Source organism: Chanos chanos, chromosome 12, assembly GCF_902362185.1.
Source record: "Chanos chanos chromosome 12, fChaCha1.1, whole genome shotgun sequence".
NCBI lineage: Eukaryota > Metazoa > Chordata > Actinopteri > Gonorynchiformes > Chanidae > Chanos > Chanos chanos.
Window position 1 is genome coordinate 9,462,986 of NC_044506.1, and position 21,199 is coordinate 9,484,184.

General features: G+C 39.9%; 2 protein-coding genes across 2 annotated transcripts; both read right to left on the minus strand.

Annotated features, from left to right (window-relative positions):
• Positions 1–10,325: 10,325 nt before the first annotated feature.
• LOC115824716 (sialidase-1-like) lies at positions 10,326–13,599 on the minus strand. The gene is made up of 6 exons (XM_030788473.1): positions 13,504–13,599; positions 12,873–13,062; positions 12,483–12,745; positions 12,000–12,182; positions 10,875–11,094; positions 10,326–10,555 (listed from the first exon to the last, which is right to left on the minus strand). Exons 1-6 carry the CDS (start codon positions 13,597–13,599, stop codon positions 10,326–10,328), a joined length of 1,182 nt encoding a protein of 393 aa, XP_030644333.1.
• Positions 13,600–14,876: 1,277 nt separating this feature from the next.
• On the minus strand, positions 14,877–20,193 carry LOC115825352 (sialidase-1-like). The gene is made up of 6 exons (XM_030789174.1): positions 19,812–20,193; positions 17,525–17,714; positions 16,427–16,689; positions 15,990–16,172; positions 15,610–15,829; positions 14,877–15,463 (listed from the first exon to the last, which is right to left on the minus strand). The coding sequence occupies exons 1-6, from the start codon at positions 19,905–19,907 to the stop codon at positions 15,243–15,245; spliced, it is 1,173 nt and encodes a 390-aa protein (XP_030645034.1). The 5' UTR covers positions 19,908–20,193; the 3' UTR covers positions 14,877–15,242.
• Between the last annotated feature and the right edge of the window lie 1,006 nt (positions 20,194–21,199).

The window sequence follows — 21,199 nt, forward strand, 5'->3', positions numbered from 1 at the left end:
CAGACATTTTAAATCTTTCAGACAGCTATTCGTGTGCATGTGATCAATCTGAGTTAAATTATAATTTGTGGCATGTTCTGTAGGGGGTCCACATATATATTTTGGCTTGGACTGTGGATACTTAACGAAATTCCAAGAGAGTTTTTAAGTGTTTCTAAATGGTCTTTTTATTTGTTATATGTGCAATGCAACATTTTATATTGCCGACCCTCCTTTTTGCTTTTAGTGATTTCACTGTAATCCTGGTCTCTCCAGGTGAGAGCTAGTGTGACTTAACGCTTAATTTACCGTGAAAGTGCCCTTCGACTTTATCAACACATTTTTGCCACCTATAAGCTCTATCTGCTAGTTACGATGGATAAATATAGGGCTCAAAAACTGGCCCGCACCTTGTAGTACCTGAAGATAAAGTGCACTCTGATGACAAGAACAGTTGATACAGCGCGTTGCATAATACATATAAACGATCTAATCCTAACTTTATCAGAAAGCAACATTTACAGGATGCTATGAACGTTATAAGTTTAACAACCTCCCGCATCAGAAGTTTCATCAGAATTGCCCTGGTATAAATAATGTTGCGTTGACTCTTGAATGAGTGTTTGGGGAGGGGAGAGATTATTACCGTCATCAATCATATTGTTTTGGTTGTTCATGCTTAAAACAGCCATAACTCTCAATGATATTAGATATAATTATGTGGGCGCCTCGGCAGAATAAGGTCCTAATGGATAAATGCCGCAATTCATTGATCATAAGGGGTGGTTAATACTCCTCATGTAGGTCTGCAGTTTGTTACTTGCTTTTGCTCCAAGCCCACACATGAACAACTTGTCAAAGTCCTAAGGAACCTTCGAGTAATAGATTCAGATGTGTAAGATAAGAACTAAAAAAAAAAAAAGGGGGAATATAGTAGTCCCCTTGGAGGAGAATAAGAGGAAGGCTGCTCAGCTAGGGTGTACAGGAAATGGTCGCAGCTCCACAGGAACTACAGGCGCATGAATTGCTTCTTTGGCTCAGTAGATGGCAATGGTACACAGCATCCATATAGAGCCAGCTTCGCAGACAAGGCATTGCGAACAAGTCCAGGATTATTTTTAAAACACAAATGCCAGAAAAAAAGATGATCTTGGAACGACAGTGGGGTCAACAAAATCTTGTTCTGAAACTGCCAAAATTTATTTTGATAATGAATAAAATGATACAGATTATTTTGTCTTAATATGCAATGGTCAAAATTAACATTTAAAATTCACAGCAAATGTATTCTTTTGTGTTAACATAAAAAACAGACTTGTACCTGTAGAAATATAGATATAACTGTAAAGAAATGAACAAAAGTAAAAGTACTCCTATACACTGAATCTGCACAGTAAAACACATATCTACAGTCAACATCCCCCAGACATAACCCTTTGTATCACTGGTGTTGGAACACTATGAAGGCTAAAAATAACTTCGTCATAACAAATATGAACTGTGTTTTTGAGATAGGATACAGGAAAGAACTCTGAGGTCAGCTAAACTGTCACTAAACTATCTTCACATAACCAAAAGTTCAGGTTCAAAACCTGATTTGTTTTCCCTTTATAAACGGGAAAGGTTCAGAGGATGAGTTACTGACGTTGTCCATTCAACTGGTGTTAAAAAAAAAAAAAACAGATGCAAATACATGTTTTAATACCTATGGAGATAACTGTACATGGACTTGGTACTGAGAGAATGAGATCTGTCATTCTTTGGTTGCCTGAGATGAACATTGTTTGAATTCATTTCTGACATGTCATGTCACGTAGACGCACAATAGAAAGATAAAAACAGATTCTGCTGAACTGAGGTCTGAATTGAGAAGTTATAATCTCAAAATGGACTTAATCAAAACATTGTTTGTTTATTCATGGCAAAGCAATAAATTGCACAGTATTCACATCATCTGCGGAACTTTTTTTTTTTTAACTGTGCTGGTCTTTTTTTTCCTCTCATTTTTCGTGCACATACATTTGTTAAGTATATTTTTTGTAGTATGTGTAATTCTGTAGAACCACTAAAGATTTTACAGTAAAAAAGAAAGATTTTATTACAGAAGTTACATTCACTGGTTCATTTCCTTCAGTCTTTTTTGGCAACTGACTAAAAAAATAAATTCAAAATAAACGTAGATTTGTAGTCTTGTGGTAAAATATATATATTCACAGGTTTGCATCATGGCGACAGCTCCTCGAAATATGCTAAAAAAAAAAAAAAAGAAGAAGTACTAAATACTTTCATACTTTAAAAAACTTTTGACTGTTTTCTGAAGTTGAAAACACCAACCCTTAACAAGGTTCAGTTTCTTCATGTCCGTGTTTTGTGTTTTCCATTTGAATAGGTGTGCCATTTGTATATGTAAACCAGGTAGTCAGTAGACATAGACACACGGTGAACCACTGAGAGATCAGTTAGCGGTTTTCTCAGCAGGTGAGTGGAAAATAGTTTGTTTAAAATGGTTCTCCATAGAAATAGCAGTTTCAACAATTGTTTTTAGTTTTTTATGTTTGTTTTCCTTTTATCATTGTTGTTTTATCAGTTACAGCAGTACTTGATCCTTTTTTGTAACTGCCCAGTTATGATAATTAAATATGTTCTAATCTAACACACATATCTTGTCATTTTCAGATAAAATCTCTCTTATGTAAACATTTATACTGTGACATTTATCATTTTAAAAGGTAAGTACATTTATGCGTTTAAAAGGTATTCTGTTTCTGCATTTTACCTTTTGTTTGAGTCAGGACATAAGTAGTGTCATTTAATGGTAACAGACTTGATTTATTAAGACAAATCGTAAATATTCATAGAGTAACTTACTCCAATTTGAAGACCTAACATACATACAACATATTTCCTTTTCAGAGGCTTTGAAAACCATATTGCAAAACTTTCAGATTGAAGATTAAAAATTTCGAGATTTATTTTCTCCCTTGAACATTCTCTTCAGCTTAGGTATCATTTAAGCTCTCTTTTAAGCTCCCAGTATAATGCAGTTTATGTTACCAAGGTTACACACTCCTTGTATTATTGCTCCTAATGTTCATAAGATATAAAAATGGGTCCATTCATGGTTGTGTGTGTGTGTGTGTGTGTGTATGGCGACAGATTTCATTGACAGGTAACTCTAAAAACAGATTGAAATCAGGATGGGGATACTCCTGCTACTGCTGCTGTTTCTGGCAGGTCAGTTTAAGTTGATTTTGTGTCCTTACTACTATCTTCAGACTGTAACGCTCATGCAAAAAAAATAATAGAAACATTGAATAATTAGCAAGGCTCTAGAACATAAACAGTTATGACGCTTCCTTTATGAAAGTCTCATTCTGTGTTTTTTAGTTTTTGAAAGATGCCTATCATCTTGTATCACTGATTCAGGTGTTTTTTTTACCTTTGGGAGAACAAAATAGTATCTGGACTAAAATTTACTGATTGATTCTGGATTAGTGAACACGATGCTGTGTCATTTTGAAGTTTAAAAAAAACAAAACTCAAAACTGTTTGTTTGTTTGTAAAACAAAATCACTTTATCAATTTTAGATGTTGAACATAGGTGTGTCTGTAAATCTTTAAAGATGACCAAAGATCAAATTTTATCTCATTTTAATTTCTGTCATATTTTGCACAGAAACCAAGGGTGTTGAAGGGGTCAATTCTTGCTCCTCTGAAAAAGTGTTGGTCAAACTGATTTGGTCCTGCAAGGCTCACTGGCAGTGGACAAGAGCTAATGGACAAGAGCTCCAGTTTACTATGTGGAGACGGCTCTGTGAGAGCCTAGATGAGGAGGGATACTGGACATTGGCCAGTTGCTCAGAGAGGAGGTGGTTTGTTTGCAACAATGGTTAGTTTTTCTCTCAGATTTTTGTCCTGGATTTGGTATTTTGGCATGTTGGCATACTTTCGTGGAATCTGTCATTGAAAGTCAATGTGTTTGTACTTTTGCATGCATGTGCGTGTGTTTGAGCACGTGTGCTTGTGTTTGAGTGAGCGAAAGGATGAAACAGAGACAAAGATTCACAGATATTTTGCTTCCATTTCTATGTATTGTGGTAAGCTGCTACACAAAGATTGTCCCCTCCCATTTTTTTTTCTCTATATGACAGCAACCTCTCCAGCATTAGTGAGAAAACAGGTGACCTGGTGGGAAGCCAATTGTGTTTGCAAGACCAACGATTCAATTTTAGTTGAATTGATGAGTCAAGATGATATGAATAGGATCAAAAACATTACTAGAAGTCATCCTGTGTGGATTGGCCAGTACAGGGACGAGTGGGTCTGGGCAGACCGTGCAGTGTCGGGTTTCCGAAACTGGAGCCACGGTGAACCAAATTTTGGAGACCAACAAGAGGACTTGTGTGTTGGGATGCGTGCAGACGGTGGATGGATTGCTAAGGCTTGCCAAAATCGGCAGTGTTCTATTTGCAGTGAAGGTGACTCAGTTCTGAGATGTTTTCAAATGCACATGTTTTACATGCTGACTTTGGTTTTGCAGGCGAACAGTGTCCAAAGATCTGTGTACTGAAATAAATAATGCATGTGTGCACTTTTGATTTCAGAGCTAATTACTGACATTAATTAAATTACAATGGATACAACAGAACTCACCTGTACTGTTTTCCCACAGGGCATACATATAACATCAGTATGGAAAACAGTACTTGGCATGAAGCCGACAAAAATTGTTCCTTGCTCACAGTGAATAACAACACTCACCTCAGAGAAATCAAAAACAAGATAAATCAAACACTTCTTAATTATTCTGGTGAATGTTGGATTGGTCTAAAGAATGAGACGGCTAATTTGCTAAATAGCTCTGAATCCAACTGGACAGGACAGGTGGTCTGTATCAGCATGGACCACACAGGATCATGGAAGGAGACGGACTGTAGGGAAAACCTCAGCTTCGTATGTGAAAGCAAAGGTACCTTACAATGCAATGGTTTATGTGTGTGAGTTACACTGACCAAACAGAAAGCATATTAATAATAAGTGTGCAGGTGGTCCTTTTTTTTTGTAAGTGAAACATACCTGTTATGATGAGAATGAGCAGCATCAATAAAAATGTGTTTTAAAACAATATTGTATACTCATGTAGGTGTTGTTTCTGTGCTCCTTCCAGTGGGTAGAAATTTCACAGTGAATACAACAAAGACACAATGGATAGAGGCACGGGAGTTGTGCCGTGCGAATGGCGATGACTTGGCAAGCGTGAAAAACGCGTCGGAGAACGATCAGCTAAAGAGACTGCTGGATGGTGTCGGCTCAGCGTGGATTGGACTTTATCACCAGCCGTGGAGATTGGCAAATGGCACTGACGTCCACATACTCCCAACACGGGAGCAACTAAATCTTTCAGGTGAGTTCAGGAAAACTGCAAATTATGTCTGGGAGGAACAAATGTATCATCCTACTGATGTGCAGTCAAATTCTTTACATCATACAAAAGAATAAGACATATGACATATGTGACAGAGGATATATAGGCGTATATGATTGTATATACTCATATATCTTATGACCAACAACAATGGCAATGTTTAGAAACTAGGTTGATCTGAGCTTTAACAAGCCACCAAGAAGCCACTTAGTTTACTTAGTTTAGAAGATGATTTTAACACGTAAAGCTAGTGGCATGTGTTTCAGCCATTTTCTCCCAAGACACACAGCACATTTGGTGTGTTAGACTTCTAAGACAGCGAAACAGTTAAAGGAGTTTTGTCATTTTAAAAATGGCATTTTGCCGTCTATTCCGTTTTTGAAAGACCCCCAAGAAAAAATGTGGTCAGATTGCATTGTTTACAGGAGACCAGAAGATTCAGTTGCCTGCAGGTTGTGAGGGGGAGAAAATATTTCCTGTTTTCGGTAAGTTCAACTGCTTTCCTGTTATCTTCTGCTCCCTCCCCTTCTCTCAACTGAGTTCCCTGGCTTTACAGTTGTATAGAGAGGGTGTTTTATGTTCCTTACTGACTGTTCATACAGCAGGTGTCGTCCTCAATCTCTTTCCATCCCGCTCCACTCTTTTCATGCCTCCCCTGGGTGCCCAAACCCAGTTCAGAAAGACTATAGCCCTGCTGCTCAATATAGCAAATGAAAAAAAAAAAGCCCTCTGGTCTCTGACCAGATGAAAAGTGTGCCCGTTTCATCAGTGAAAAATCAGCCTCCAATTAAAAGGCGACAATGAAGAAAGGCAGTAATTTGGGCCCTCCAGGGCCGGTCTCGGGTCAACACTGTCCATAAATTCTCTTTTTCATCCTCACGTATCCCAGCTTCCTCTGCCAATCTGTCATCTCTCTACTAGGGATGTACCCAAATCTGGGTACGTTATTCGGGAAAGCACAAATAAATCGATGGAAACAGATATTTCCTCTACCCAAAATTGCTCATCATTGTTCGGTGGGGGGGGGGGAAGAACTATGATTGACATGTCTGTGTGTCCCCTATTATGTTTCTTCAAATCGATTGTCATTGTGGAAGATAAAAATGCCCATTCTGTTTGCAGCATAGGACTTTGATTTCACTAAATAGTTGTTTCATTTACTACACATTATTCAAAAGCGATTACAGTTCATAAAACTTAGTTTTGTTAAAAATAAGAAGAGAGAGAGAGAGAGAGAGAGAGAGATGAAAAGTACAGTATCAGGATGTGGAAATATATTTCATAATTAATGCCAATATTAAAACCAATTTGATGCTTTGAAGGGACAAATATTGCATTGCCAATGAATATTAGGTTAGAAAATAACACATTTGCCCACTTTAACACGACTTCCGATGTAAGCCACGCACACTCCTGGTCTACTATTTGAATACATATACAGAGACAGATAATTTTGACGGCTGAACAGACACAGATACAGATACAGATACAGACACAGACACAGATACGGACGCGGACGCAGACGCAGACGCAGACGCAGACGCAGACGCAGACGCAGACGCAGACGCAGACGCAGACACAGACACAGGTACAGATACAGACACAGACACAGACACAGACACAGACACAGACACAGATACAGACACAGACACAGACACAGACACAGACACAGATACAGACACAGACACAGATAATTATATTTCTGTACACCTCTACTCTCTTCTGTCCTCAAGTCACAAATAAAATGAACAATTTTATAGAAAATTTGACCTGGTTCGATGCCTTTAAACACTGTGCCGAAACGAGGGGTCCATCACACCTGGCATCCATACTGTCAGACAAGGATGAGCGTCTTTACATCAGTTTGCGACTTGCGGAAACAAACGCCACCGAATGGATGTGGATTGGCCTGAGACGGAGCCGACTGTTTGGATTCTGGTTCTGGGCAAACGGAGGGGCCCCTCTGGACTACACGCACTGGGACGACAGTGAGTTTCTAGGAATTGGGGGGGGGGCAAAAAAAGCAAAATGATTAATCAACATGAAATAGATTGTTAGCACTCAACTGATGTTTCTACAATCAAAGACAATGAAGTGTAGAAGTTACAGACCCGTAACCTTGCAGTGTGCCCCCACCCTCACCCAGATCCAGATCGAAGACCACATGACTCACAGTACTGTGCGGCAATGAACAAACACACAGGCAAATGGAAAGATAAGGACTGCAGAGAGAAATTCAGCTTCCTCTGTAAAACAGGTAGTGTATTGCAGATACATGTATGCATGTGTGCATGTGTGTGTGTGTGTGTGTGTGTAATGGACTGTTAGTGAATCCTTGTAATGAGTACACTCCAGTTTAAGGACTGTGTGCGAAATTGGGGATTTCAGGGGGAAATGAACTCCCTTGATAAACTGTTGTTTGTCATTTTCATATTCAAAGAACTTGGTGAATGGCTTCATTCAGCTTGCTCTCATGTATTTCCCTAATTCTCTGAAATTCATTCACAGGCAAATTAAAAATAAACAAACAAAACTTTTACAGCACAGGGCCCTACTTCAGAAAGCGGGTGTAGTTAAAACTCAGAGTAAGTAGAAAACCTCCTAATAGAAGAGCCCCATGGATTTGTTTTGCTAGGAGAATGAAGGGCTCTTCTATTAGGAGGTTTACTACTTACTTTAGGTTAACTAACTCTGAGTTTTCACTAAACCCACTTTCTGAAGCAGGGACCAGGGCACAAAGAGAAAGTTAAACAAACATGTTATTCATTGGTATTTCTATATGCTATAGAGTGAGTAGTTAAATTTCAAACCAATGGCTAAGCCCTTTGAATACTTAAACATGTAAAGTGGGCAATGCCTGACAGACTGAATTGCATCCAAAGGTCCATTTTGAGTAGGCAAGCACATGATAGGTGTGATAGAAGACAAAGAAACAAATGATGGCAGAACGAAAGGGAAGTCTTCAAAATAACATAACGATTTGTGCATTTAAATGAGTACATCACACTCTGCTCTGTCCTCTTTTGAGGCCGCCCATGGCCTAAGGGTTAGAGCGTGACTGAAAGGTTGCCGGTTCAATTCCCAGGACCAGCGGGAAAACGTCCACGGCTGAAGTGCCCTTGGGCGAGGCACTTAACCCCCAACCACTCCCCCGGCACAGGTGTTCTGCTCCTGCACCTAGTGGTTGTGTTTGCTCTCTGCTGGTGTGCAAGGATGGGTTAAATGCAGAGGTCAAATTTACTGCTTACAGTGTGTGTGTGTGTGTGTGTGTGTGCATGCAATCAAGGAGATTTAAGACTAAGACATCAGAAAAAGCTTTTCTGAGTCCTTTTGGAAGGTCTTACTATCTTTTCAGGAAACCACAAGGTCATGCAACCCACCATAAGGCCACACCTTTCTAATGGTCAAACTTATAGATAGTGATAATAATGTGTGATCTCCCTCTCTCTCTCTCTCTCTCTCTCTCTCTCTCCCCCGACCAGCTAATTGATCTAGATGTACCCTCCACACGCTTCAGTGAAGTCTGAACAGGTGAAAGCAAAATTACAGCAGTACAAACTAAAATGTTTTTACCAGTACTGCCTTTATGGGGACCAGCACAGTTGGAGGAGAGGAGGCAGGGAGTTCATTCTGAGTGATGAAGCACAGTCCTATATTCTGTCATCAATGCTGCAGTGACAGACATGTGAACATTTTTGCTGACATCTGGAGTAAGACATTTTTTGATGCAAACCAGCCCCATGATCCTAGATGCCTGCCTTACTTGCTGTTATAAGTCCTTAAAAAGTTCAACCATTGTTTTGGATTGCTTAACAAACACAAATACATGCATGCTTTTGATAGTAGTAGAGTTTATGGAGTAAAATTAATAATAGTCATTAATAGTAATGACTCTAGTTTTAAATTTAAATGTTGCATAAACAGCAGATATTTTGAAATGTAGAACTGATAAAGTGTTGAAAGTGAAAACAAACTGGTCACTGGTAAAATGATCTTACACGACAAGATCCAAAATTGATTTTCACAAATGACTGTTTAAGTTCTGGTATGATGACGACGATGTAATGTGAGTGCTCTCTTCTCATTTTATTGTTTCCTGATTTGACCGTGATATATTATTTCCATTCAATATGCTGCTGACATAGTGGTCAGGCTGTTTTCACAAAAGAAGTTTTCAACTTTGGGGATTTTGTTTGCTTAAATAAACATTAATTAAGAGAAACTGATATGGAATGGTCATTGTTTCTTGTCATTTACTTTAAACAGTTTTTCTCCTTGTCTCGTTACACTTCTTTTTTCTTTTCTTTTCTTTTCTTTTCTTTTCTTTTCTTCTGTTACTTTCTCTCCACAATCTACTCTTCCTATTCCCAAAGCACTCATTTATCTGTAGTCCTTAGTCCTAAATCATTTGCTATGGATGAGAATACGAACATGCTAACAGAATATTATGGAAACTGTTTTGCATGTAAAATGGACTTTAATAAATCTTCATGGGTAAGTTTGGTCTGGTCTTATTATTGGATGGACATCCTCTGCACTGGTGCTGCCGTTTTTTTGTTTTGTTTTGTCCCCCCCCCAAATTCTCCCACAAGCCTCTCATCCTCCTTATGGAAACTGGCTGGACTGGTGGAGCACAGCATTAAGAATGCACACTATGATGAGAGACTGGAGAACACTATGTACAGTTTTACACTAGACTATTTCCATTTTACTACTCTCTGTTGGAGTTGCAAATTCACATGCAAGTTACATGCAAAGGAAATCTGGCATAAACATAACATAAAAAATACAAATAAACATGTGGAATTTTAGATATTTTATCATTTAATATATTGGTTCAAATGACGATTGCAGAAGTTCCCGTATAAGAATATATTTTGTTTCTTACAAAATCCTTTTAAACTCTATTTCTTTTACAATCCTACTCTGTCCGGAGACCACTAAACAGGTGGACTTTGACGAAGGAAACAGTTTCAATGGAGTCTTTATGCCCCTTTTCATAGATGACAAAGACATATTTCAGGTCCTCAGCACTGTTGCCTTGCAGTGATGTCATACTGGAGTAACCACTTGGCCCTGGCCAGATCTGGAGAACCTGTTCCTCCCACGTCCTACCACCAGTCAGTGACCAGCGTAAAGTCAGGTTAATCCCTGAGAGAGAGAGAGAGAGAGAGAGAGAGAGAAAGAAAGAGAGAGAGAGAGAGAGAGAGAGAGAGAGAGAGATAAGGAAAGAGAGAGTGAGAGAGAGAGAGAGAGAGAGAAAGAAAAAGAAAGTGAGAGAGAGAGAAAGAGAGAGACAGTGAGAGAGATCATGTAAGAGTGAGTTGGTTAAAATAAATAAATACTAACAAATGCACTTGTATTAAAAAAAAAACCCTCGGTTCGGTTTGTTGTCATAAGATGAGATGCTCTCTCATACTTCCCACAATCACCCTCCTCACCACCCTCCCTCAACCCCTCTCATCCTCACTCTGCTTAGAGTTGGCTGGGTTGGTGAAGTAGAGCACTCCCTCCTTCTGCAGGGCACCGGCTGCAACAGCAGGATCCACCAGCGTTTTGTCAAACGTCACCTCCTCCATAGGGAGAGACTCGCCTCCGTCCAGACTCCTCGCAATGATCCGGCAGTTACAATGGTACTTCATTTGGTTGCGGATGTTGACAACTATGGTTCCATCCTCCATCTCAAAAGGCTGTGATTATAAGATGGGAGACTGGGTTACGCTGTGTGTCATCTCTTGTCACCATTGCTCTCAAATTAATGTGATACTTAGAGGGGGATAAGAACATATCTGCAACATTGATTTGTAAAAATATAATTTTCTTTGTGTAAAAAGAAAATTGGTTGCACTTAAGCACTGACGATATAAGAATCACAAAATATTCAGCAAAGTTTGAAGTATCCCATTTGTCCCTAACAACGCAGTGACAATGATTAGACTTCAGGGAATTAGAAAAATGGTCAAACTCGATTCATGGACTCCCTAGCACCTCCTCCAAAGCCCACATATCAACATCTTGAGCCTTTAAGCTTTAAAAATACTGGCAATAGTTTTTGTCTTTTGTATTTTCTCACGTAAAACAGCGACCTCTGGTGGTCATCATGTGGTTTGATCGTTTTACCATATTATACGACACAAAACAATTTTCTTTGGCTCTTTAAGTCACTGTGCTGTAGAAAAGGCCATCATAATATTGTCTAAGAATATATTAGAAAGAATGAAGACACAATTCCTTACATTATAGCTTATTTCTATTTGATTATCATAAAGAACTGATGTTGTATACCGTATATTGAGGTGGTCTGAAGTTGAGATGGGGCCCATTGGCTAAGATTAACCTGTTTAATACATATTGTGTCCTATTTACTGTTTGTGAGGACATTGAGAAAACTGGATGTGAAAACTACTTTTTGCCAATTATTTTGTAAGAGCTGATTTTAGGTGCAATCAACTGGATGCAAACTGCATTTCCCCCAGTCAAAAACAGTTTTTATATACATATATATATATATATATATATATATATATATATATATATATATAAACATATAAAAAAAACTTTACAAGAATGCATCGCACAGACAAAGGCTCGATACCTGGCATTCATCCGGATCAAAGTCCAGCTTTTGTTTGGGTTGCTTATAGGGAATGCTCTTCAGTGGTGCACCGTACCTCCATGTGAGCCCATGGTCATCACTAAGGATGCAGAAAACCCCGTTACCTTCGTTGGTGCTGTGACCACACACCACCAGACGCCCTGGAGCTGGATAGTGACGCTTCTGTGGAATCGTGCATGCATTTGCTTCAGCAGTACAACCAGCAGAGATATCAGGGAACTATACAAAGCACAGATTCTCACTGTAGACTCCTTTTGACAGGTACAGTGTGTATAAAAATCAACGAGAATGTGTTCAATGTCAACTTAGACGTAAAAAAAAAAGGACGTTCAAAGTTCTCAGAAAGTTCAAATAAGATTGGGTACACTGTCGAGGAGACACGGATTAGGGATTAGGGATTAGGGTCCTAGGGAAAAATTTATTTATGTACTAAGAAGGAATGTAGGAGAGAGGAATGTAGACCTGAATGCCATATCCTGGCCCAGGGGCGAAGCTTTTGACCCCCAGCTGGACGGAGAGGTTACGCGGGGCACTCCAGCTCAGGCCATCGTCCAGGCTCTCTATTAACATGGTGCTGGAGGGGCTGCAGTGGTAGCGGTGGAAACACAGAGAATAGATGAGCATCACAGATTTCTTCTCTTCATCCACAACCACAGAGCCCAGATTCAGCCCATCCGCCAAAGAGCCATCATCCACTATGAAGGAGGTAGGGGACCAGGTTGCACCTGGAGATAGGAGACAAGAAAGAGATATTTTATATTCACTCAAACATTGTATGTAATGTAAAGGTTTCACAAAGTAAACTGAGTGTATATACAGTCACTCATGTGTGAGCATGCACATATGTTGTACCCCTGTCTGTGGAGCATCTAAGGGCAATGAACTTTGCTCCAATATCTTTGGCTGAAGATTTTCTTGCCTCAGCGAAGGCCAGCAGATTGCCCCGAGGAGTGGAGGTGATGATAGGAATACGATAAGTGTGCACCTGCCCTGCTCCACCCCCCACCCACAGCAACTGTTCATCAAGAATCAGTGGATCAATCTGGATCAAACCATGAGAACAGTAAGAGGGTAGTAAATATACAAATGTATTGGATGTACATTAAATCTTAGAACACAGTATAATGTACAGTTTTAATTGATTCTCACCACAACCTTAGCTTAAACTGCCATTTACCAAAAACGTGTGAGCAGCATAACCAACGGTTAATCACAGTAGTTGACGTTAGAATGCCTACTGCAGTCGCAGTTAGGACTGGCCAGCTAGAAATTCTCGCGCAGTACCTCTGCACGCTGAAATCACACCTTCAGTTCTTAACTCATTCCAAGAATGTGCGATCAGCATTGGACAGAATTTGAGTTTTTCATAACGTACAATCCACAAATGATACTCAGAGTAGCTTATCCCGAATGACAGTTGACACTAAAAATTTAAAACTGTTCGTTTGAGTATGTAATTACATCAGCAGAGAACATAACTTACCTTCAAGTTGTGTGCGGACTTGAACTGTACCAGCAGAACAATAAATATACATCCCAATTGCCCAGTAATTCTCATGAAAACGACCCGTGGGACCATGCCGACAGTCTGTTTCAGAACATTTTATTTGCCAGTTTAATACCGGAAGATACTGTATCTGCTTTCATCGCTGTGGCTTAAAACGCATGTCTGTTCTGAGGTCTGTTTTGAGATCGAAACCGGTTCTACCATACAAACCAGGTCGAGTCATTTGTTATTGATGGTCCGGTGCCTTCTTGATATAGACAAACATTCCTCTGCGATCTGACAAGAGGCTACGCTACCACACCTTGTCAGATGTTCCACACAGACAGTGAGAACCGAACAAACAGGCTACACAGGATGATCCATGAAAGCTGACAGATCACCCTTCTTAGGTGGCTTGCCAAAACAAGTCAATTTCCGTTAATTAACAAGCAGGACCCGAAGCACTACCTTTCCTCAGTCGGCATGCGCCTCGTACATACTGTGCTACATGAATGTGAGGCTAGATTTGTCTCCAGTTAGTTAAGTGTGACTAGCGCATTTGAAATGATATGTTTCTCACCTGCCTCCAACTGTAACAGTGTGAGAAAAGGGAGGGGAAAGATACATTTCGCCGGCAGCAGGCTCAGCTCGGCAATCACACTTCCCCCAAACATACACAAAAAAAGTATACAATATTGTCATTGTCTGCGAGACGTGATGATCGCAATATTATTAAAGTGAATGGTCTAATCGTCTCAGCTGACCTCACACGACTGGAATTTCTTTAAAAAATCTGACATAAAAAAGAGCTAACCGCAATTATTCTCGTCAGCCGATATCAAAGTGATCAAACAGTAAACGTTTATCTGAAAAATAGGCTCCATTTAATCTCTTCTGAGGTACACTGTTGTGGGGTAAAACGTTTTTGGAGGGTAAACTATTCACATAAAACACATAAAGACACACCTTTGTTGTTTTGCAACAGTACAAATTTAAAATTATGTTGACTGAACATAAACTGAGATCAAAGTTCAGACTGGAACCCTTACACACTAAGAATTGAGGGGGTCCATCAAATATTGCAGCTAAAAGCAAGAATGCTGCCCTCGTTAATTTTTGAATTCAACAAAATGCATGGAGGTTCTTGTTTCAAAGCGCCTGGACATGTGCTTTCAGATACTTCAAGAAACGATAAAGATTGATATAAAGAAACACACTCAATTATAGTTCCTTAAGGGTCAACAATTGCTAAGTCTATTTTGTCATCTGTCTGAATGAATGATCCATTTCTCTCTTTCTCTCTTTCCCTCTTTCTCTCTTTCTTTCCTTATTTATTTATTTATTTATTTAGGTAATTTGAATCCCCACCTTACAGCATACAAAAATCAGGGCATGTATAAACACAAACAGTTACATAAACACAGGTGATAGACATGAATTAAAGTGCTTGCGCTTTAAAGGAAATCAGCACCATTTTTGATTTGAGGACTGGATTTCAAACAGATCTTAGAGACTGAAATTTTCTGAAGTCACCTGCAAAGAAGTTTACCTGCACTGAAAAAAAGTCCATTTGGTTCATGTTCTTAAAATGGTGTCATACTCTGTCTTTCCTGAGAACATAACATAGGCTAGAGAGAACACACACTCCTGGCTTAGGACACAAATTAGCAATCTCCCTGCAGGTCTGTTTTCTTTTTCCTCACAGACTTTTCCCCTATGTTTGCCTTTTCTTCAAACTACAGTCCCCCATAGAGGTGAATTTTGGCAAATGATATGGTCTCGCAGTAGTCTTTGTGACCCTTTTCATAAATGACGTAGATGTACTTCTTATCTTCAGGATAGTCAGACTTGAGTGATGTCATAGAAGAATAGCCACTTGGCCCCGCCCAGATCTGAACCGCTTCTTCTTGCCATGATTTGCCATTGGTCAGAGACCATCGAAGAGTCAGATTAACCCCTGAGAGAAAGAGAAAGAGCAAGAGAGAGAGAGAGAGAGAGCAAAAATGCATTAAAAGCAAGATTAAACATTTGAGTAAGCATAAAAAAGTCTTACATGAACCTAATCCATCAACCCCCATCCATCCCCGGTCCCCTGATCCTCACTGTGCTCTGAGTTGGCCGGGTTGGTGAAGTAGAGCACTCCCTCCTTCTGCAGGGCACCGGCTGCAACTACAGGATCCACCAGCGTTTTGTCAAACGTCACCTCCTCCATAGGGAGAGACTCGCCTCCGTCCAGACTCCTCGCAATGATCCGGCAGTTACAATGGTACTTCATTTGGTTGCGGATGTTGACAACTATGGTTCCATCCTCCATCTCAACAGGCTATGCATATGTAATGTTGAAGACTGAATTACAAGACTTGTACTGTTGTTTTGTGTGGCATGACTGTAATTTTTCCATCAACCTGAACTTAATATAAATATTAGCAAGTTATAAGATACAAGAACACAGAATCTGCAGGGTAAGGAGAACATTCCATTACCTGGGACTCATCTGGATTAAAGTCTTGACTCTGTTTGGGTTGGTTGTAGGGAATGCTCTTCAATGCAGCCCCATTCTTCCAAGTTCTGCCATGGTTGTCGCTAAAGATGCAGAAAACACCATCACCTGAGATGGTGCCATGACCACATGCCACAAGACGCCCTTTGGCTGGATTGTAACGCTTCTGTGAAATTGTATATGCATTTGCTTTCATCAGTAAGATGAAAAGACCAAGCATATAAAGTGTATGAAAGAGTGAAAACACGATGATGAAGACCGAGGAGGAAAACATGTTTTACGTCACTTTGAATGTAACACAAGGCATCAGATTTAACTGCACAACATGAAAACAAAACTGAGCAAGCTAAAAGCAGAGGTAGATGAGGAACTGGGTTACAAGATGGATGGGTTGAGCCAGTGGATAAAAGGGAGGCAGACCTGGATGCCGAAACCAGGCCCGGGGATGAAGCTTTTGACCCCCAGCTGGACGGAGAGGTTACGCGGGGCACTCCAGCTCAGGCCATCGTCCAGGCTCTCTATTAACATGGTGCTGGAGGGGCTGCAGTGGTAGTGGTAGAAGCACAAAGAGTAAATGAGCATCACAGATTTCCTCTCCTCATCCACAATGACAGAGCCCAGATTCAGCCCGTCCACCAAAGAACCATCATCCACTATGAAGGAGGTGGGCGACCAAGTCAGGCCTGGAGGTGGGAAATGAGAGAGGGAGAGAGATTACTTCCTAAAACCTATATTTATGTAGACCTTGTCATTGCAAATATAATATACAGGAAGGCAGTGGAGTGTCTACCCAGTCATATACACTCTATACCCAATTAGATATGCCATCCTATGTACAGAAATGGATTGATCCCACAGACAGTAACAGTCACTTTGCTTAAATTCGTGTCAAAGGATTCATCACACTGAACATCTTAATTAGGGGTACCAATAATTTGAGCAACTCTGAGTGCTGTGTAATCATCAGTGCCATGCATGCCAGTTTCCATAAATCACAGACTGCCGCCATCCAGGGCTTTTCACGTACAGCATATTAGGCTCCTTAATAACAGCTTGAGAACATTTAAACACAACAGCGTTAAGAGACCTTATCAGCCCCGAAACCTCAACAAAAGAGCACCTTTCAGGATAAGATGCAGCTGGCTGTTCAGATCATGCATACACTGCTCCCAAACACACAGCAGCTTTGTAATTTGATCACATCTACATGAACCAATGTTCATGTGGAGCTCTTGTGACATTTTTTAAAATCCATGACTCACTTTTGGAGGCAAAAATGGTGTAACCTAGTACTCAGTGGGCGTATCTGATAAACTGGCCATGGTAAATTGGCCACGGTGCATCTATGTGTTTAAGTTTGTGTGAATACGAATACGAATACCAATTAATCCCGAGGGAAATTCAAGCGCCGCGACAACACCGTCAGTACACACCAAACACAACATAGAATAAAAAAGTAGAATACCAGAAGATAAATAGAAAATAGGAATAAAATTAAAACAATGGTGAATGGTTTACCTCTGTCTGTGGAACGTCGCAGGGCAATGAATTTAGCCTGCATATCTACGGAGGAACTCTTCCTGGCCTCAGCGAAGGCCAGCAAGCTGCCCCGAGGAGTGAAGGTAATCAGGGGGATCCGATAGGTGTGCACCTCCCCTGCTCCACCCCCAATCCATAACAACTGCTCATTAAGAATGAGTGGATCGATCTGGACGAGAACAGATAGAAGGATGGGGAGAGGAGAACAAAAAGAAAGTATAAAAGCAATAAATAAATACACTGGCTAAGAGCAATGTCCTCCAGTAGATATCTGGAGCAATATGGAACACGTCTTGGCAGAGTGGAGATGTGTATTTTTTTAATCAAAGGTTGATGAGCCACTTAGCAGGAGTGTTAGTGAGTAATACTTTTTTTTAATCAATTTTGCATTGATTTATAGTTCATTCATTTTAGCTGTAATGCTTTCATTCTTGGCAAGATCTCATTGTTATATATATAATATATATATATACACACACACACACACATACATACATACATATACATATACATATACATAAATACACACACACACACACACACACACACACATATATATATATATATATGCAGTACATGGCTTTGTTATCCAGACTGCACTAGGTTGTGTACAAGTTTGTCTTGTGTCTTGGGTCGGTGAGGCTGGAGAAAGTGATCCTGGCAAGCTCCCAGTATCTGACAAACGAACTGGGCCATGCGGTACCATCTCACCATAACGCTGTTAGTGCAAACTCATTCCCACCCTCTTCTTTGTCTTATTTCCACCATCATAGTGTTTACATCATGAGTGTGTGTCCTAAGTAGCCTTGTGCTATAAAGACTGAATCAAACTTTGAAGAATTTATAGTGTAAACTTTCATTAATACGATCTGAATTACAGGTAGATAAACGGACAGAATTGAATACCACATGATTTAAGGAAAACATTCATACTTGACTGGCTTGAGCCTTGATAAAGAGGGAGTGTTTTGAGTACTTCTATGCTGTCTTTTCACGAACTGAAAAAAAAAGCCATATTTACTTCTCTAAACTTGTGGTCTAGAGCACATCCTAAAATCTGGTCCTCCTTTTCATTTGAACAAACAGACTTGTATCTGTTTAAAGAATGTAAACATCAGTTTCCCAGCTAAAAAACAAAGTCTGAGAGAACTAAAACCTCTATAAATGCCACTACTGTTATGTGTAAAGGATTGAATCTAGGTACTGAATAAAACTAATTCAGTCCTTTTTTTTTCTTTGTATCAGTTGTTGCTGTTGATCCAGATTCTCCTCCATACTAGTTCAGCCAAAAACACCAACAGCTTGAAAGATAATTGCAGTTACAAGATGGGGACAGTTCTATTGGATTGCACGCACAGTACATAAAGGCATGAAGAGGCGAGAGGAATCTCATCACCCCCCCCCCACCCCCTTTTTAACTGCTGCTGCTCGGGGCACAACGTTCATTGGAGCAGTATCATCTTCTCTTTTTCGACAGGATGAACAACTGACTCTGCTGCTAAAGCAAAGTGTGATCAGGTGGTCTTGAGACAACTGCTGGAGGCTGCTATAGCCGGTCAGAAAAATAACAAAGAGGCCTAAAACTGCATTAAAAGCATGGTAATATCCTCAAGGGACTAATACCATAGTTTACCTCTTCCACTTCCTCTGGCGCTAGTTCATTATCCAGATCTGTTCTCAAACCTCAAAGCAGCTGATTCTTAACTCACTGACTGGCAGTCAGAGCTCAGCACTCACCTGCCAGGGCCGTTCCTCAAGTTCCAAAAATACCATTTGCTAGCACCTTAGTCCCATCCACAGTACATGCTTCAACCATGTTAACTTATGGCTACTCAGATACGATGGGCAATACTGTTCCTTTAAGACCACATCCAACATGTATTTGGACCAGTGCAGAACTTCGTCAGATTCCCACATGTAATGCACTACCTGGTCTACAATATCACACGTATGTACTTTCAGTTGTCAAATAGCACGGAATTCTTACGACTTGCCAACTTGCATTTATAATTGCTGAGTTCACATGTTGTGTCAGTGTTTTATGAACCTTGAACCTGATGAATTAGTATGAATTAGTAAACCGAATCTTTTTGGTACGTTCATGGTGGAACTTTAAGTGTTTGGGTTGTCGTCCTTCTGTTATCCTTATCCTTTGAGATAACTTCCCTTCATTTTTTATTACAGATACATTAATTTAAAGAAGGAAAGCCGTTTACATGACAACACATGAACCCTATAGCCTACGCCTGCCCGAAATGTGTCATACCTTCCAACTGTGCGCACAGCAGAACTGTGCCAGGAGAGTAAAAAGTAGAATACCACACCGCCCAGTGGTTCCCATCGCAGCGACGAATGCAACCATTATTGACTGCGTGTTTTAGAGGCTCTCATCTGCTGATTTTAAACCGACACGGACTGATTCTCACTCTGACGACATTGATTTAAAAGCGCGTGACTCCGACGAAATCGAAACCTGTTTTACAACCAAACCATATAAGTTATTGTATTCAACGGAATACTTCCTGTATAACGAGAGTGCGACAGAGGAGTTAAATAAATAAATAAATTAAATAAAACACCGAAAAATTAGTCGTCGCAGATGTTACTTTCTACTTTCGCCTCCGAACCTCCAAACTGAAGCTAAGGCAACACAGGGGAGCCGCACTCCGGAGGCGGAGTTATCTACGAACTGTACTATAGTCAAACTTCGGTGAGGTAGCCTACTCAATTCAACGGTGATGAGTGTTTCTTCTACAACAAAGGTTACGAGGACCCCTTTTCTTCCCTCGGCACTGAATGATTTACTATGTAAGAAATAATGGTCCAGTGTAAAACGTAAAATAAAATATTTGTCCCGAGAGAAAAACCTAATATTCGCCCCCATATTCACTATCTCTTGATCACTCATTCATACTATTGCCTCTTCTTTTGTTTTTGTTTTTGCTCCCCCCCCCCCAAATCCCATAAAATACATTAGCCAAAGTTCACTGCTCTTAAAACCGTGCACCTCAATTTACAAGCAACTACCTTGCCTGTATTTTTGTAGCAGCTGTAGTTTGTAGTAACTTTGGTAACGGACTTTTTATTTATTCGTCTAATCTTGGTCCAAAAAACAAAACAAATTGTAGCAGTGCACTTCCATTCACCTTTACATTTCCGGTCTTGGAAGATGTGTCTGTAAGTGGTGGATGGCATCTTTCATTTATATATATATATATATATATATATATATATATAGTATTATTCTTCGTGTTTCTGTTCATCGATAGAGTAGACAGGTGGTTTGCTGGTCAAGGTATCACTATGTTACCGTATAAAACCATTATTTTGGTATTAATAACTGTACATACTAGTAATGTAACGTTTTGCGCTATTCAGGGTTCAACTTTTGGCCCAGTTTGCATAGGCACTGAATTTACGTTTTTCCTCCTTTTTAATTTATACGTATACAAATTCAACAAATAAGAACAACTTAAATGCAAACAGCAATACAATTCTTCAAAATGAGAATTAAAGAAAACTAATCTGCTATGCTGTACCTTCATTTTAAGGCTCTTCTTTTACGAAATGAGTGTAAGAAAACTAAGCTTGAACAACTCTTCATCTCTATGACAATAAGCAGAAGAAATTGAGACACCAGTGTTGTAAGCTGAC